This window comes from Ruditapes philippinarum, unplaced genomic scaffold, assembly GCF_026571515.1.
Source record: "Ruditapes philippinarum isolate M1 unplaced genomic scaffold, ASM2657151v2 ctg9258_1_1_1_1, whole genome shotgun sequence".
NCBI lineage: Eukaryota > Metazoa > Mollusca > Bivalvia > Venerida > Veneridae > Ruditapes > Ruditapes philippinarum.
The window spans coordinates 14973-35709 of record NW_026851943.1 but is presented as its reverse complement, the minus strand read 5'-3'; the positions used below and the strand labels follow the sequence as shown (position 1 = coordinate 35709).

The window sequence follows — 20737 nt, the reverse complement described above, 5'->3', positions numbered from 1 at the left end:
TATTAGGTAATGTAAGAATAATCAGTATTTATTTTCATTTAAAGAGCCATGGAACTGACACAAGTCGTAAACTTTCAACGTATTACATTTTAGTTTCGATGTACCTTTTTCACAGGGCGCAAATAACCAGAAACAAAAAAGTAATTGTTGATTTTTTTATCGACGTTTTAATAGAATAATTCAATGATTGGTTGTTTTATATTACTTTAAGTGATAAGTAATTAACAAGTTGTATGAAATATCATTGTTGTTATAGAAGATTTATAATAAAAGCTTAAAACGAAATACAATTCAAAACATGTCTTTGTTTGTAATTTTTAGCAAAAGATTAGAAGTGCGGGCGAATTAAAGTATAAAATATATGCAATCTTATTGGCTGTAGTCAATTTTTACAGGACACATGCTAAAATATATATTTCAATTAAAACATTACGTTAAACAAACATCAAGTAACTAACATTTTGCTCCTCCAAAGCTCTCGAAACGAAGGAAATATGACTTTGTATGTAAATTATTTTACAAATTTTCATTCTTTTTTACTTTATTTGAGAAAACTATTGGGTATTGTGCAAACTTCTGTTTCTCACCTTCTTTAGATTCTTCGGAAGTTTCGTCAATATAATTTGGGTAGATTATGGTACCCGCGGTAGCTGTAGACACCGTCCCGCCACTTTTTGAAAGCGTATCATTGGGTGTAATACAAATAATATTATCCTTGCTATCCGAACGGGGGTACTGTCCGCATTCTAGTACAGGAGGACGCTTTTTAACGCTTTTTAAAATTTCCCGACATTCTTTAGTAACGGCCTCTTCACAATATGATTGGCATACTTTAAGCAGGCTGTTATATGTTGTACAAGGGGGGAAATAAATAAAACACAGTAATTTTTCAAGGCTTTTGGAGCAATTAGCATCAATTAACGGTTGAAAGTCTTGAAACTCAGCCTTTGCCTCTTCAATACTTTGATGCCCGAGCATATTTGGGAATGTTGAAATATTATAAAACGATTGAATAACCTCACAAACACCGTCCCTTCTTTCTAATGGAGTACATTTTGGCGTAAATCCATCCAAATAGGTTTCATCCGAATAATCGATGTCTGAAATCGCATTATCAAAAAACAGTACCAAAATGCACAATGACACAGGTTTTAAAACTAGATTTATTTGAAACATTTTAGCCAAATACTTAATATAATTTAAAACCCTAAATATCGCAATGATTTTCGTATCCAATGCTGTTATAATCCATTTACAATCCAGGTAAATCGCTCTCTGATATTTCCTAGGTATTCGCAGATTGTAACACAACCACCACATAAACGCGTTCAGTAAAACTAACTAACGGATCGAATAAAGAAATGCTCAAGACTTGCCCGATTATAACCAATATTGTTTGACAAATAATGATAAACGTATAAATCCCCTACATTTTAAAAATAAAGTTTGTAATGCTGATTATTTATCATGAAAAGTTCATGATGCTATCAGTCAACGGCATTTAATTATATAGAACATACGCTTATGAAAATTGCTTTCAAAATAATACAGGAATTACTGTAGAATCTGTATAAAATACAGCATTCTAAGTAGACATTTCTCATTTAAATTACATTTTAAAGGTCCATAATGCCACAGCAATGGTTTTATTATTTTTATTTCTCAAACACTTTTTTACTTCGGTGTACTTTTAAACTATCGAAAAAGTTACTCATTGGCCAATGACCAGACATATCTTGTTCATCTGTTGTTTTTGGCAATAAGTAGAGCTGTAGTGAGTTAGTATTTACTATGGAAGTCAAGCTGCTACTTTATTACATTTTGCTACTTTTATGACAATAATATTTCCCATCTATCGCTACTTTCTTCAGGTAACAAAACATTCATTTAACCATATTAAAACATTAAAATTCATGTTTCTTAAGAAGTAAAAACAAAATATTTATTTCGAGGCATAATGCGCATGTAAGCGAAATTTAGCATACTGTTACTGTTTATGTAATTTAAAATATAATATTCCTTAAAATACACTAAACAATATTTTGTAATTTTAGTAAATACATGTATTTTTAAAATCGAATATTTAATGGTTGTCAAAATTGTAAAATGGACCATCAAGAAAAATAAGTAATTTAAAAAAATAAAAAAATGGAGTAAACATTCATTCTATTCAGAAAATGAATCTATATTCAGAACTTAATAAATTGTAAATCCCACACCAAATGGCACATCTTTTCGTCCCTTAAAGTAAAAAAGAAAAACTATGTGTAGTCCTTTTAAGAATTAAGCAAATACACTCCAATGTACGGATTGCAGTTGCAATGTTAGACATGTGAATTATATGATAACAAACAAATCACCTGTTACATATAATTATAATGATAGCGTTCTTTTAAAAAACATGCTGAATACCTCCAAATGAATGTTCCATCTGTTAATTCGTTACGCAATAAATAAATAAGTTTTAATTTATTGTTGTTTTTTATTGTTGTTAATTAATAGATTAATCAATTACCATGATGCAGTTCATACTACCAAGTCGATATGTTATAAAATATCCTTCATTTTAAGACATTTTATGCCTATCAATTGTGTTTTGGTTTGACAATATCAAAATAAAATTTGGCTTTGTTTACAATTTCTTTTGCGTCACTTATCCTATATGTGTATTTACATGAAATAATTCAATTAAAATTTCTAACTTTTTATTAATGAATCTGAAATATTCAACGTAACAAAATCCGTGACAAAAAGGAAGTCAAAAATAAACTCTTGAATTGCATATTTTTGTTTTATTTGGTGCTGGTTGCATACTGTCAATTAGCATTTAAGATGACGCAGCGTGAGTTCGCACGTATATTGACAATGGCTCTTATGTACCATACGGATTTTATCTTTTATTTCATTTCAAAACAGAATACTTCTGAGTTATTTATTTTTTAACAATGATTAGCCAAATGTATTGGAAAAGTTGTACATTTGTTCATATAACTCGATATATTTTAAAAAGGGGAAATACACTCGTTCCCCTTTTTAATGCACTATTTTTACATTATTTTCAGCTAAAGTAATGGTATTGTTTTGTGAAAAGTAAAAGACAAACAGCTAAAGTAAACATCCAAATTTTATTTTTTGTTTCTTTTGCAAATGTTTTCGGGGGAACCGTTCCCCCGAAGAACAAAAGCCATGTACAGAATACAACATGTTTTGATAAATATAAAGCAATTTTTCAGTAATAAGAGATACATTATGCTTAAGGGGGAACCATTCCCTCATCGAAATAAAAAGTAAATTTCAAAACTTATCATAACATATTTTCTAAAGGGGAACCGTTCCCCCTTAACAAAATAGATATAACAATTTGATAGAATAAAATGCAGTAATATAGAAATTGAGAGCCATGTTACCGGTAAGAGGGAACCGTTCCCTCATCGAAATAAAAAATAAATTTCAAAACTTATCTATGACACATTTTCTAGAGTGGAACCGTTCCCCCTTAAAATATATATAACAATTTGATAGAATAAAATGCAATAATTTAGAAATTACGAACAAAGTTACAAGTAAGAGGGAACCGTTCCCTCATCGAAATAAAAGACAAATTTCAAAACTTAACTACGACACATTTTCTAAAGTGGAACCGTTCCCCCTTAACAAAATAGATATAACAATTTGATAGAATAAAATTCAATAATTCAGAAATTTAGAGCCGGGTTACCAGTAAGAGGGAACCGATCCCTCATCAAAATAAAACATAAATTTCAAAACTTATCACTTACCAATTTTCTAAAGTGGAACCGTTCCTTGTTAACAAAACAGATAAAACAATTTGATAGAATAAAATGCAGCTATTTAGAAATTTAGAGCAAGGTTACCGGTAGGAGGGAACCGTTCCCTCATAAAAATAAAAAATTAAGGGGGAACGGTTCCACATTAGAAAATGGGTAAGGGATAAGTTTTGAAATTTATTTTTTATTTTGATGAGGGAACGGTTCCCTCTTACGGGTAACCTTGGTCTAAATTTCTAAATTATTGCATTTTATTCTATCAAATTGTTATTTCTGTTTTGTTAAGGGGGAACGGTTCCACTTTAGAAAATGGGTAAGAGATAAGTTTTGAAATTTATTTTTTATTTCGATGAGGGAACGGTTCCCTCTTCCTTGTAACATGGCTCTGAATTTCTAAATTATTGCATTTTATTTTATCCAATTGTTATTTCTGTTAATTTGTTTAGGCGGAACGGTTCCACTTTAGAAAATGTGTTTTGAAGTTTAATTTTTTGATGGGGGAATGGTTCCCTTTTATCGGTTACATGGCTCTTATTTCTTAATTATTGCATTTTATTTGATCAAATTGTTATATCTATTTTTTAAGGGGGAATGGTTCCACTTTAGAGTATGTGTTAAAGATAAGATTTGAAATTTGCTTTTTATTTTGATGAGGGAATGGTTCCCCCGTAAGCATAATGTATCTCTTATTACTGAACAATTGCTTTTTATTTATCGAATCATGTTGTATTCTGTACATGGCTTTTGTTCTTCGGGGGAATGGTTCCCCCGAAAACATTTGCAAAAGAAACAAAAAATAAAATTTGGATGTTTACTTTAGCTGTTTGTCTTTTACTTTTCACAAAACAATACCATTACTTTAGCTGAAAATAATGTAAAAATAGTGCCTTAAAAAGGGGAACGAGTGTATTTCCCCTTTTTAAAATATATCGAGTTATATATAACAATTTTGGGAATAGAGATTTCCTTAAAAGTTAATTTGGTAGTCTAACATAGAATGTAACATTTTGAAAAACAGCTGTTACCCTACTTTATCAATAGAATATTCCATCAAACCAAAACATGATAGATACTTAATATTGTCAATTCTGGCGAAGTTAGGATATATCTTTCACAAAGCGTTAGGCTGTATGTCGTTCCTTTCACTATATTAACAAATATATGTCATAATAGTGTTAATGTGTTCCAGTGAAATCTTTTGATGTTTTGATAATATATTGTTTCACATTCCTCTTTATCCGCTGAGCTAACTGATCTAATAATGTACAATAAAGAAAAATCAAAAGAGTAGCAAGTAGTATTGAGTAAGCAAAGTATATAATATATATTAGTCAAACAGTTTTAAGACTAATATCATAATACACATGTACTTACACCAATAATAATAATGCTAATAATAATAATAATGCTAATAATAATAATAATAATAATAATAATAATAATAATAACTATTATAATAATAACTAATAATTAGCGTATTTATTATTATTATTAGTATTATTTAATTACAAGAATAATAATATTAAAACTTATAAATAAATAATATAAATTGATACTAAAAATTGTAAAATTATACTACTAGAAATAATAACTATAAGAAGAAGAAGAAAAGCAAATGGCGAGTTTAAATAGTGTAACTACAAGATGTATGACTAGAAATCAATGAAGAGGTAATAAGTATGTGGTATGCATCAAAATAGTATTGTTATGTAATCAAAAGAAATCAAAGTGCATATTTTTTTACAGAAATGGCATTTATGTATGATCTCGAGATATGAATAGCAAAAATGTATATGAGTTGTGAGAGCATTCATACAATCATTGTCAAGCCTGAAATGGTATTTTGCATTTGATCTATCCTCTTTCTTCAACGTGTAGTTAATGGTCTATCAGTGTTTTAGGCAATTAATGGTGAAAAGCTGTGGAATGTCCACATCATACATGAAAAGGAGCAACAAGCAAAATAAAGTTTGATTTGATATGATAGAAAGGTTTGGAAATCGCTCTTCAGTTGATTTCTATTATACAAAGTGAGGTGGAAGAATATGGCTATACTAGGCATTTGAATGTCTTTATTCCTAACCACATAAATTTGCCCGATCAATTAAAAAATGCGAAGATTTGCAATGATGGTTTAAAATTAGATTAACGAAATTAGAAATTTTTTTTAAAACAAAACAAAATCTTATCAAATTAATTTTCTGGCATCGAGAACATATTATGTGAATAATAAGTTAATATCATTTTTGACGTTCAATAACCCCTCTGAAAAGTTAATATAGTTTTATATGATAAGGCTGTTGCCATTTAACCATACTTGCTTCTGTTCGGAAAATAATAACTACACACGTGGATGTTTAATATTATCTTTTTTATTGACCATATCATTTATATTTCGTCTGAATAGTTAATATTTGCTTAAGCCGGTGGAAGGGGCTTGAACGATAGTTTGTTATTGGCAGTACCGTCCATGAACAGTCTCAATCAAACCAAGCCTGCAACATTTTCAATTTTGTTGTTTTCGACGGACTTTCTTTAGGGATTTTTATTTCTCTATTGTATCTTGATATTGAACGCCAGTGTTTTCTTTTTAATTTGATTAACAAAAACATTAATACATTTTGTATGAAGAAAGAATTGTTTTCGACTTGTTTTGGAGAATATGTTTTAAACAAACCAATCTTTAAAAATAACACACTAAATAAGGAGTCATGAAATTATCTTGGGTGCAAAAAAATGTTGTTATATACTACACAAACTTTGAGCATATATTCATCAATCGTTTATCTTTGTCTTCTATAACTAGTACTCTATAACTTCAAAGCAGGCGGCAAATGTTTTATTAAGTGATCACTTCAAGTGGTTTCTATCACTCTCGATTAAATGAGAAAAAACAATACACTAGAACTTTGTGTCCGAATGTTTTAACGGGCATTTCAAACGTTTGGCGCAATTCAATGAATGAATTAACATAAATATGTGTTTACTTCATTGGTACATGAAACAAAACAAACAAACAAAACAAACATCATGTTACCATATTATTAGTCACAGTCTTATCAACTGCGTACCTTGTAAATAGTTTTAGGTCTATTTTAACATTTATACAGCATATACATGTATGCACATGTGCACTGCATATTCATAATTTATGATTATTCCCGCCAAAATATTAGTTTGACTTCATAAAGAAATAAGTATGGTCAATGATTAAAACGTGCGGTACTTGGTTGTAAAGGGAAGATGATATTATAGTACAAAATAATTATGATAAATGTTTCTTTTGTTTCACAAGCACCTTAAGTATTGTGAACATATTCCCTTAACGAATTAAGTGCATCACTACACTAATTTGAATGATAAATGACAAAATAGACGAATAAGCTAATTCTAGTAATTGTCTCAAGTGGACAAATTATTTTAATTATAACTTCAGAAGAAAAAGGCATGAAACACTCAAGGTCAAGAGCGCATTTGGTTCAGTGTATAACAATGTCTGATTATTTTAATACACAGCAAAAACATCACGGGGTATCAAACTATATAACATGCATTTTTGAATTCAAATTAAATTAAACTATGAGTTAATTCATATTATTAAATTCAATGTTAAACGTAGAAGAAAAAAAAAACAACAAAAAAACACAGTTTACAGATCATTACAAAAGTGTTCATATTGTCAACTAATAACACTAAAATATAAATATACTTTTCCTCAGTACAAATATTTTAAATGAAAAGCTTCACAAATTAAAAAAAAAATACATAGATTTTAACGTATTCAAAAGTTAAAATTAATTTACGTCCCTTTAGTATATTTTTTGTTTTTAACTGTTATTACTCGGTTTATATGATGCACACTACAGTTCGCTGTCAAAGTTTACAACTTATGAATAGTTAAAATGGTTATAAAGCCATTGACATGTTTTACGTCATGCATTTTTAACTTCTACCGATGTAACGTTACCCCCATGCACTTTATAAACAATCATTAAGATAAATAATCAGTGTATGCATATAATATATACATTCCACAGTGTAATTTTGTCGAGTTTTTATCGGATCAGAATATATCATATGTTGTATGTGATGCTTTCTACGTGCTTTATCGTTTTATCTTTATGTGTTGACAAAGCGCTGGTATATACACGAGATGTTGGCGCGATAACTTGTATTACGGAGAATAAATGCTGTTAAGCAACAACAAGAGGGCCATGATGGCCCTGAGGTCGCTCACCTGTATATAGGCCCCCACCCCCGGGCCAATTTTTACCCAATGGCTTTTATTTGTTTATTTGAACAGACTTGGTAGACACCCATAAGAAGATGTTTCATGCTAAACATCTAAGTTCTAGCTAATTGGCATTTTTAAAAGAAGATTTTTAAGGTTTTTACTATACACATATAGTTAAAAACAATGTCACCCCTGGGGCAGGGCCAGTTTTGACCCCCGGGCGTTTATTTTAACAAACTTTGTAGATATTTACTTAAAGATGTTTCATGCTTAATATCTAAACTCTAGCTATTTGGGTTTTTCCAAAGAAGATTTTTAAGTTTTTGCTATACACATATAAGGAAAATCAATGACCCCCCCGGGCGGGGCCAGTTTTGACCCCAGGGCTTTTATTTGAACATACTTGGTAGACACCCATTAGAACATGTTTCATGCTAAATATCTTAGCTCTAGCTCTTTGAGTTCTTTAAAAGAAGATTTTTTAAGTTTTTACTATATGCATATAGGGAAAATCAATGACCCCCTGGGGCGGGGCCATTTTGACCCCAGAGCTCTTATTTGAACAAACTTGGTAGACACTCATTAGAACACGTTTCATGCTAAATATCTTAGCTCTAGCTCTTTGGGTTCTTTAAAAGAAGATTTTTTAAGTTTTTACTATATGCATATAGGGAAAATCTATGACCCCCTGGGGCAGGGTCAATTTTGACCCAAGGGCTTTTTTTTGAACAACCTTGGTAGACATTTACTAGAAGATGTTTCATGCCAAATATCTAAGCTCTAGCTCTTATGGTTCTTTAAAAGAAGATTTTTTAAGTTTTTACCACATGCATATAGGGAAAATCAATGACCCCCTGGGGCGGGGCCAATTTTGACCCCAGGGCTTTAATTTGAACAAACTTGGTAGACACTCACTAGAAGATGTTTCATGCTTAATATCTTAGCTCTAGCTCTTTGGGTTCTTTAAAAGAATTTTTTTAAGTTTTTACTATATGCATATAGGGAAAATCTATGACCCCTGGGGCGGGGTCAATTTTGACCCCAGGGCTTTTATTTGAACAAACTTGGTAGACATTCACTAGAAGATGCTTCATGCCAAATATCTAAGCTCTAGCTCTTACGGTTCTTTAAAAGAAGATTTTTTAAGTTTTTACTATATGCATATAGGGAAAATCAATGACCCCCAGGGGCGGGACCAATTTTGACCCCAGGGCTTTTATTTGAACAAACTTGGTAGACACTCACTAGAAGATGTTTCATGCCAAATATCTAAGCTCTAGCTCTTATGGTTTTTTAAAAGAAGATATTTAAAGTTTTTTCTTTTGGTTGCCATGGCAACCAGAGTTCTGCATGGAATTAAATTCTTTGAACAATTTTTAAAGGTGACCACCAAAGGAACATTCCTGTGAAGTTTGGATGGAATTGGCTCAGTGGTTTATGAGGAGATGTCATTTAAAGCAAAAGTTTACGGACGGACGGACGACGGACGGACGGACGGACGCCGGACGAAAAGCGATCACAAAAGCTCACCCTGTCACTTTGTGACAGGTGAGCTAAAAGTTAACATGTGCAGCAAGCAAATTCTTATTTGACGCATTGCAATCTGAATTCTAGATTATTGAATTAGTTTTCACAAAAACACATGGAGAAATTGGATAGAAATTGCATAGAAATCTGACAAATTTTTGTCTTTCTCTTCACGTTATTTTTAAGCAACAGTTATTGTCTCTGACATGGGTATTTACACAGCTATGATTTTTTTTGAGACATTTGTAATAACTTTTACGTCCATTAATTTTCAATACATGCTGCGTAACGTATCATGTGTATACATACAGTTAAAGTTAAAAGCCTAAGTGTGCGATTCATAATTAACACGTTACTCACAATATGATATACAAAATTACCGTGATGGAATTGACCGGAGCTTAACTCTTAGTAAAATCTTTGGCCATTTTATTTTTTATACAGAAATTGCACTATTTTTTTCGTCGCTCTTAAAATTAGTTGAACATACAAAGGTTTATCGTATTGTCATTCGTTAATATCAGAATACAATAAGATGATTGCTTTGCATTTTACATCTTATATGTGCTTTCTGAATGATTTTATATCATGCTGATATCAGGCTTGGCTTTTGGTGCGTATACAATAAGCAATTTTAATATATGTTACTCCAAAGGTCACCCAATACGTACACATACTTGATACTTAGTCTGTCTTCAAAAGCAACCGTTTGATAATAATAATATTAATAATTATAATTATTTAATAATAATAAGAAAACAATTAAAAAACTTTAGTATATGTCATTTTACATATAAAATATATGCATATATGTTCATAAACCAATGTATTTTCATAAAATTATTTTGCCAACGGAAAACATAAGGTGTGAGAAACAAAGGTAAATTTGCCGCGCTTTTTACTTGTTTGATGTATTCACTGTAAAATATTTCGACGGACGTGTAAACATTAGTGAAATTATTGAACGCTTGCCATTTTTATATATGTTACATAGTGAAAGAAAAAAGTACTATCAACAGCGCTCACTAGACATATTTAGTGAAGGTGTTTTGGAACATAGTCGTAATTAAAACTTAAATATATTAACTGTTAAGAGAAATTGCCGAAACGATTTTAGGAACTTCAAGTAGAGTTCTTAACCAGTACTAGCATCCTTTGTTTTATAAACATATGATCAACCATAAAATTAATGTTATTACAATATATTTCTTGAAAACATTGAGTTTCGTATGATGTAAATGATGTAACTCGTTATCTGTCATATTGCTATATGATATTGCAGGTTTTACATAACATTAATTCAAGTTGCCGCTGAATGAAATGAATAATATTAATACAAGTAACTACTTACCATTTCGTTTTTAAAAACGGGGCGATTTTTGAAATTGTTGACAATTAGAATATGATTTTAACAGAAAATATCATTATACACATGTAACAGACGGATTGAGTATACTGTTTATTTTGATATGCGCAAAACAGCATGAACAGCTTTTTTCCTGGGATGTAATGTACATGATTCAGTTAATATTACAATATCTAAATTTTTATAGTATTCCTAATCTTTTTCTTTTCAATTTAATACGCACTTTCTAATACAGGTAACATTGTTTTGCTATTGACCTAATTTCATACTAAAGAATTCATTTATGTGATAAAATGTAATTGAATGTTTTTCCTAAGTGAGAAGAACAATTAAAATCATATATTTTCCAATGAAATATCAAGTATCACAGTTTGTGCTCTCGATCAAGCGGGGAATAATAACCAACTGCTTTTGTACGCATTTACAGACACTTGATATTTATACCAACTGGTAACTTTGAAATGATCTAATAAATGACGGTATACATGTTGTAAGGAGTAGTAAAAATAATTGGAAATGAAACTGCATTATTTTTAAATATATATTTTTAGCATCTGTTTTTGTTTGTTTCAAAATCCCGTTATCGAAAGATAAACAAATATTGCACAGGTTTGCCACCTTGTTGTCGAGTTGTGACATATTCTAACATGACCTGTATATTTCCCGGATATTTCTTCCGGATACAAAAGGATTGATATTGTATGTCATCATGCAAAAAAAAAAAATACTCTTGACTTTCTATCTTTAGACATGTGACGTAACCATTAAAAGTGGGTGCATTCATGACTAATTCACAACATTAATAACGCTGATTAAAATACAACATAAATAAATTGGTATATTTATAGAAAACATATTAATCATGACATGTTTATGCCTGCCTCATCAGCATGGTTGATTCTGATGCCATAGTACATATGCACAGTGTCACCTATACCTTAGAATATGAAATATTATATAGAGGATATTTGTTTCTTTTTTATTTTATGCTTAAAAACAAGATTAAATGAAATTTCCTCAATATTGACATTAATATTAAAAGCAGTTTTCCTGACTGTTAGCCTCATTTAGTCGAATTTCTCATGAAATACAAGAAGCCATTGGCTGAAAATAAGTTTGACAATCAACGTTAAATGGCGATGATATTATTTTTGTTCAAATGATCGATTGTTTTAATAATAAAAACAAACAATTTAAGTCGGAGAAAAAGTCAAACCATCCATCCTTATTTCTGTTACATACGGCGAATTTATATTAGACATGGCTTTGTGAAATGTAAGCGGCCGACATTTTTGTGTATTTCACGGGAGGAAACTAATTGTGTTAGATTCAGAGGGATATCATTTGGATTTGTTAGTCATACATGAAAACTTATTTGAGCATTGATACAGACAATAAATAAGTGTTGACAGAATGTGTAAAATTTGCAAGGAAATTTGAAAGCATGGATTTTTTGAAAGGCTGCCTTACGAACGCTAGGTTGTTTACTTATTCTTCGGACTGATGTCTGTAATTGCTTTCCAAGTTATTAGGCAGTTATTGCTCGTAGGATACTTAAATATGTCCAAATGTCATCAAGAGCAGTTTTGCATGTGGAAAAGAATTGTATTTTTCAGACTGTAAAAATGAAACAAAAAATTAGAGACGATATATGGTGATTGGTAATTTGAATGAATTTAAGTAAGATTTCTCCTTTTTATTACTTTTAGTTATTAATCAATTTCAGCTTTGCTTCTCTCTTAACAGCCCATGACAATGTCAGAATTGTCAACAATGATAAAATTGAGGTACCGCATGGGGGTACCGCATAGAAAAAATCTTAAAAAGTGGTCTCATCATTCAAGTGTGAACTTATATTTTGATAATTTTTACTGTGAAATTATCAAATATAATGTTCCCGGATAAATCAGTAATCCACTGAAAAGTATAAAATAAATTGCTATATTTTCAAGATTTGAATTTTCACGAAATCCACACACTCGAAAAGTTGATTGACATTAACGTTCCATTACAAAACCACTTGACTAGTGTAAATATGCAAACTTGCGAAGAGTTTTCCAGCTTTTGATCATAAAAATCTAAAAACGAAAAATATGAACATTATTTTTTATCTATTTATTTATATTTTTTCGCAAATAGTTCTTAAATGTTTTTGTACTCTTACTTTCAAATCATATATAATTCTAATAATGCCTTAACTCTTGTTGGTATTTCGTAGCTTTTAAGATACCAAGTAGATGTTTTCTCTGTATGCGAAAATATTTGCAACTGTGATCTTGTGTTACATCGTAGTGCAGGTATTTGCCGAAAGCAATTGTAAAGAAGATAATAAAAATATTTAAAAGTATATAAGCAGTCTTAAAGAGGTGTGTTTTTTTAATTAGTTAACAGTTCCCAATTAAGCATTTTTGCTCAAACAGTACTTTTGATTACAAGCATTTAATTATCTGCATCGTTGGTGATTTATTATAATTAATTCATCTATTTATTTATTTTTATATTTAATTTATCGATTTATTTATTAATTTATTTATATACTGTTTTTTATTTTGTTATTTTAATTTGGGGTTGGACCTGTCATTACTTGATGTGAGTTGTAAATGATTTGCATACAAAAAATCCCTACAGTCATAGTATATACAGTCATAGTATAAACGTCTTTAAAGAATTGCTGATATATTGTCGACTAATTGCCAATCTACGCAATCTACGTAATTGACGAGATACATCATATTGTGTATGTAACATTAAGTGTAAGATATCATTCGTTTTTGTAGCAGACTAAACATCAACTATTATACCATGTTTACTAATTGCACTCCAGTAAGATATTAAAAGAGTTATGCAGATTAGAAAAAAAACAATTACCTTCTAGGTACTATCTCGGAATGTGAAAATATGTGCAATTGAGATCCATGTTACGCTGAAGTATACCCAATGGTGACACAGATAAACATATCTAAAATGCAAGCGTGTCTGAAAGAGATGTGACGAGGCATGACTTTGTAACAAAGTTTTGATAAGCTAATTTAAATAAAAATGAAACAGTTTGGAACATTTTCCTAAATTGTCCTTATTATTACATGCATATATCTAACTAATCGACATGCTAGGCGCCTATTTCATATCAACTATTTATTTTGATATCTTAAAAGTATTCAGCTGAAAAAAAAGAGTTTCACGAATCACTATCATAGTAATTACTCACGTAGAATCAGTATGACTAATCGCATGTGCGTTTAAGTATTAAAATCTAGCTATAAAACATACATCTGCTTAAAATGAAAATAATGTAAGATTGCAGAAAGGTAAAATGTTCCGCTATTAGATAGAGAGAAATAAAGAAATAAAGAATCCCTAAAGAAAGCCCAAATAAGACAAAATTGAAAATGTTGCAGGCTCGGTTTGATGGAAAAGTGCAATTTACCGTCCACGCCCTCTAGCACCGGCTTAAGCAGAATTCAACCTTTAATCATGGTAATGGTGAAATTTTGAATTTAGAAACATCCGTATATGTGTTCATACGGCATACTATTTGCCAATTTAAGTACTCCAGACTTTTTTAAATGGAAATGGTTATTTACTTTCAATTATAGTAAATTTACTATAAAAGCCAGAGCTACGTCCCTTGATAGGACACTTGCCAGCTAAAATTGTTGACAGAAAATGTTGCTGTGACTACAAAGATTTAAATATAATTCTCGGCTTCAAAACACGAACTAAATCTATTGATTTTCATCATCATTTAATTACCAAACCACTTGACAAGCTTTTATCAAGATAAATTATGCATTCTTTGCGTAGTGGTTGGCTATAAAATAAGATTTTCGAAAGTGTTAAGCTTAGTGGAAAATGAGTTTGTATAGGTAACGTAATTTTATGGGTAGAGAGTTTCGCAATACGTATAAAAATTGAACGGGAGAAGAAAAAGGGCTTCTATGAAAACGTAATTGTTTTTTTGATTTGTTTTGTTTTTGTTTTTTCTTTCTTTCAAATAATCGATTTTTACGATAGTGTCCCTTTCAATTCGTACTTCTAATGATATTCTGAAGTATTTCAATATCACAAGGATCTACTTATTTGTAGACTGCGGGCACATATACAGAGTAGCAAAAATATCTAATTAAACATTTTGACAATATCAAAAGAAATCATGGTATTAAATATGTATTTGTACAGAATTACGTAAAGTTTATGTTAAAGTGATATAAGATGTAGCGCGTTGTGAAGGAATTTATAAGTTGCTAGAAATGGCAAAACGTTATTATAATCTACAGATTGCTTTATTTATCCTGGAACTATATCAATTGCTACTTTTCTGACTCGGTCAATGTCGGTCCATACATATGTAAATAAAATATAATTATGTTGATTAAAATACTCAAAAAATAATACAAAGGAAACCTTTTTTTATCATTTTATAAAAGTTAATGAATGAATAAATGAATAAATGAATGAATGAACAATTGAATGAATGAATGAATTATTTGATTATTCAATTAATAAATCAATTAATGTATTAATTTTAATGTCTTTGAGGGATCGGGGTGGATTGGGAGTGGCTGTAAAGCGATGTAACTGAGTCTTAAAGACCTGTGCATACTTGCAGAAATAGAATATTAAATGTTATGAGTGTTATGAGATTGGTATGATTGATTTCTCATTTCTGATCACAGTCTTTAATACCACAATAAAGATTATCAAAGGAGCGCCGGATTGAAACAATGGTAAGTTAAGAGGCCTGGCACAATAAGTGCTTTTTGCTGAAGTGGAAGAGGAAAAACATCAATTAATATACCCTCTTAGAAATATTTCATGTACTGCAATTATGGACTTTCGACTTAAGTTATCATGACATTTTCAGATTTAACATATTGTTTATGAATAAAAGAAGCATACATATGAGTTGTTTTGTGACTGTGGTCGGTTTTACTCAATATTAAAGACCGTTAATCCTGAAAACAATATACATTTTCAAACCTTCAGAGGCTACACAACACCAATTGAGTATCTAACTCAACTAACGTATTCAAACTGTTAAGTGCAATACCTTACCAATATATTCAAGTATCCGCATGATGAACGTTTCGGATGTCCAAAATACCGTTTTTAGTCCCTTCGTTTCTTTAATATCGTGTTGAATCGTACTAGCGCTTCGTGATTAACGTGCATTTTAGGGAGAACATTTATGATATGATACCATTTGTTCGCAAATTTTATTTATGTTATAAATATGCAGGATTGTGTGTTTGTGTTATTTACAAGGGAAACAAGAACAATGCGCGAACGTAATAATATAGTGGCAAAGATAAAAAACAAAACAAATTAGGGAATCTAGAAAGATCAAAACTGCACAGAGTATTCTCGGATAGATAGCAAATTTCTAAATTCCTTACTTAATGCAATATATGATAATTTTATGCAACTGTATTTTGATGCATAAAATTTAATCCATATTTGATTCTTTTTAAGCATGTTTCTTAGTGCAATATAAGCGCAAAATATAACATATAAAACATAATGCAAAATACACAAAAAACGTACTGCGGAGACACAAATAGGAAAAGATATAGATAAGAAGTTGGCATTTTAGTTCATCATTTCTTCCGTTTTAAACACAAACAATATGGATTCCATCCAGTACTCAGAGAAAGTACAGTTTTTAATATTGGTAAATAAGACTTTAAACATACATGAAAGGTATATCATAAAACCTACACAAACAGGACATTAACTACATGCATATCAGATTATTGAAAAAAATAATGTATCAACAAATTAAGCTTTTAACAATCTAAATTATTATCTCTTTGTACACTTACATTCTAAAAGAAGCAGGTATTGTATAATTTTATACATTTAATGTAATATACAAGGGTAGCGACATGATGCTACCTTGGCGTACTCCTCTGAATCGTTGCTATTGTAAAAACATTTCCACTGCGCAGAAGTCACGTGGTTCCGCAGTCTAATTATTAATTTGTAAACTATATGAGAAGAGCAAGTTTACATGCTTAGTGCTTGTTAAATTAAATCTATTTTTGAGTCCTTACATTAAATCAAGGTATATTTTAAATTGAAAAATATTTCGAATACCTTTGGTTAACATCGTACTCTCTATTTTTTGGACAAACTTGATTACAACTTATCTACACAATCATATAATAAAACGTTTTTAATGATTTGAGCCGCGTCACGACAAAACCAACATAATGGGTTGGCGACCAGCATGGATCCAGACCATCCTGCGCATCCGCGCAGTCTGATCAGGAAACATGCTGTTCGCTATCAATTTCTCTACTTATAATAGAGTTGGTAAGCAAACAGCATGGGTCCTGATCAGACTGCGCGGATGCACAGGCTGATCTGGATCCATGCTGGTCGCCAACGCACTATGTTGGTTTTGTCATGACGCGGCTCATTTGTATGTATGAATGTTCGTCACAATTACTTTCGCGTAGGTTGCAAAATGTGAACTAATTCTGCAGAAATTTACACCTACCTTTTCGCATATGATGCAACGCATCATTATAGTCCGTGTCAGTACATAGACAGACAATAACCAATTATACCAAAATAAGTTTTAGCAAAAGCAATTCAGTCAGAAAGGTATGTACATTAGAGAAATAATTAACCTCTATATACCATCTCATCTGGAAACAATTGCAACTGATGCGACAGGTTTCATTTTTTGCCTTTATTTTACGTAACTTGTTGCATTGAATGTAATGAACATATTTAGTTTAAAGATATTTCATTCATAACCATACACAGTACATAACATATACGTATTTAACATCAAACAGTCATTGTTCCAAATCTTATTGAAATGTGTATAACATTAACAAATCTGCAAGTGAAAGTATCAAGTTTGAGTAGCTTAGTGAAAATGTTTGTTTCAATGCAATTTGTTTCGGTCAATAATACGCGTTCGTAGACTGTTGAAAGTAATGGAAACTATATGATTATATTTAATTCAATTTTAAATTCTTACTGAGACATTCGCGATGCTCAGTTTTGTTTGAACTCAACCAACAAAACATTTTGGTAATCAATCCAATTATTTGCTTATACATTTATTTATATAATATACAAAAAGCCACGGCTGATATTCAAACACAATGCAAATTTTACTTCTCTTTGTATTGCTCAAACAATGCCCCTTTTCTTCGTTTTGATTAATTTTATTGACTGTTCTAGATTTTGGATATTTAAAGGATACAGCAGCACCAAAATTTCCATCTTTCCTACTAGACAATTTGCCATGAGCTATTTTTATATTTTAATTTAAACGATATTGTAATTATTTGCTCACAACTGCAGGCAAATGTTCAGCGCCTGTATAATTTTGTACTCTGTGCACATGCTTTTCCTGTAATCACTGTTATCTAATTTTCATCTTATATATGTGTGTGCCAACTATAATTATTTCAACAAATAAAGATACACTGAACCGATATCTCCGTAATAAAGCATTATCAAAGTACATTTCTTGCATGGTCATTTATTACTATCATGGAAAATATTTTTTAACCTTTGTGGGAAAATACGTTTTTGCATTGGTATCTCTAAAATAAAACCTGATAAAAAGATTTATAAATTGGAAAAAAACAAATGATGTCTGTTTTTGACTTTTCAAATTTTATACAATGTCATTAAATACAGAGTATTTAAAATGCGCACCAAGAAATGTTATTGTGTGGAATGAGAAACCATCGCTTTGACATAAATGTTATCACGAAATGGAATGTGTGAACAACGTAAACAAATAGTATTAAAAAACCGTTAAGCTGTAAGAGTTACTATCATAAAGATTACAACAAACCAGAAGAACAACAATGGTAGGTATTTTATAGTGTCATCTCTGACGTATTTATATACCTTTCTTAAAACGTTAAGCTGTATGACTTCATTTTCATGATATTACGCATATATGTCATATTAGGATTTATGTTTTTCAAGTGAAATCGTTTGATGTTTTGAAAATATATGGTATAACATTCATGTTTAATCACTGTGCACACTCATCTAATAATGCACACTTAAGATAAATCAAAATTGTAACAAATAGTATAAAGTAAACAAAATATTAAGCAAATAGTTTTAAGACTCGCCAGTTAAAAGTTATCATAATGTTTACTACTACTACTTCTGCTACTACTGCTGCTGTTGCTGCTGATGCTACTACTACTACTACCACTACTACCACTACTACCACTACCGCTGCCGCCACCACCACCACTACCACCACCACTACCACCACCACTACCACTACTACTACTACTAGTACTACTACTACTACTACTACTACTACTACTACTACTACTACCACTACTACTACTACTACTAATACAAATACAACAACTACTACTACTACTACTACTACTACTACTGTTACTACTTCTTCTAAAACTCCTACTACTCCCACTACTAGAATTACCACCACCACAACCAACACCACCACCACTACCAATACCATCACCACCAATACCACCACTTCTTCTACCACTACTACTACTACCACACCATTACTTCAACTACTACTACTACTTCAGTACTACGACTACTACTGCTGCTCCTCTTGCTACTGCTACTACTACTACTACTACTACTACTACTACTACTACTACTACTACTACTACTACTACTACTACTAATACTAATACTAATAATTATAGTAATACTAGTACTACTACTACTACTAATAATAATTATTATTAGCATTGTGCACTTGCTTTAGATTTGCCAGGCGGTAAGTGTCAAACAGATTGATTTGTGAAGTTTGTCTTGCAATTAAAAAGTATTAACAGGTGTTAATAGGAATCGGATAAAAATGAGTGTTATTTCACTTTCCTTAAAGATTAAAAAAAATAACATTTAAAATATATTTATGTGACTTGAAAAATATCTGTTTTACATCGCAGTCAAATAAATGATATAATCAGGAAAACTGAACATTAAAAATGCATTATCACCGGGCCTGTTCTGACTATTTTCAGAATGCTGATTAATCTCGATTTTACATGTTATAAAATTTCTTTTATCTTTTTTATGAACTATTTCAACAACAATTTAGTTGACTCCAATTTGAATAAAAGATATAATTCCACATTTTCTTAAAAAGATCCTAATGTCAGGTCCGTAAACGTAAGAGGGCCCACCGTAAGGGGGAATTCTTAAACAATTTCCTTTTCCATGCGTTTTATGGCAATCTTGGCAACAAAGCTATAAAGGAATCTTTTCTATTTTTGTTTAAAGCTATTTTATATAATTTTTGGAATCATCGCTATTTTTTTTTAAAGCCATTTTATATAATTTTTAACCTTTTCCCTTAAACTTACTCGGAATTGTCTAGAACATTCTTCTATACTTAGCATTTTTTGCCCTACGCAGTTTGTGCATGTGCGGGGAAATACTACTTCCGGTCGATTTTTCATAGCAACGGACCGCGTCGTAAAAAGGTCTATATATGGAGACATTTGTAATGAAATCAACACAATGAGACACAGAAAGAATAGTGTTACCATGACTCTAACTTATCTGGTTTATATTTTTGCATCTCTGTTACCACATTTGGACATAGATACACAGCTGTATATAAAAAAATAATATTTCATCAAAATATAACATTTTATTGGTATAAATGAATTGCCAATTGCTAAACATTGACCGCACCCGCTCAAACACATAAACGTGACACCCCTAGATGCAGACTGAAAATTGAAATATCAACAAGATATGACATTATAAAACGCACCCAATTATTTTCATTTGCTGAATGTGATTATTCAATATGGGAAGAGCATTTTATTCATAATAATG

The 20737-nt window shown here is 30.7% G+C and overlaps 1 protein-coding gene across 1 annotated transcript; it reads right to left on the bottom strand.

The window, feature by feature from the left end:
* Positions 1-587: 587 nt before the first annotated feature.
* LOC132743698 (frizzled-like) lies at positions 588-20474 on the bottom strand (the record flags this gene model as incomplete). Its single annotated transcript, XM_060732254.1, has 3 exons — positions 20440-20474; positions 19290-19432; positions 588-1100 (listed from the first exon to the last, which is right to left on the bottom strand). Coding segments are annotated over exons 1-3 (691 nt in total), but the record flags the coding sequence as incomplete, so codon positions are not given.
* Positions 20475-20737: the final 263 nt, after the last annotated feature.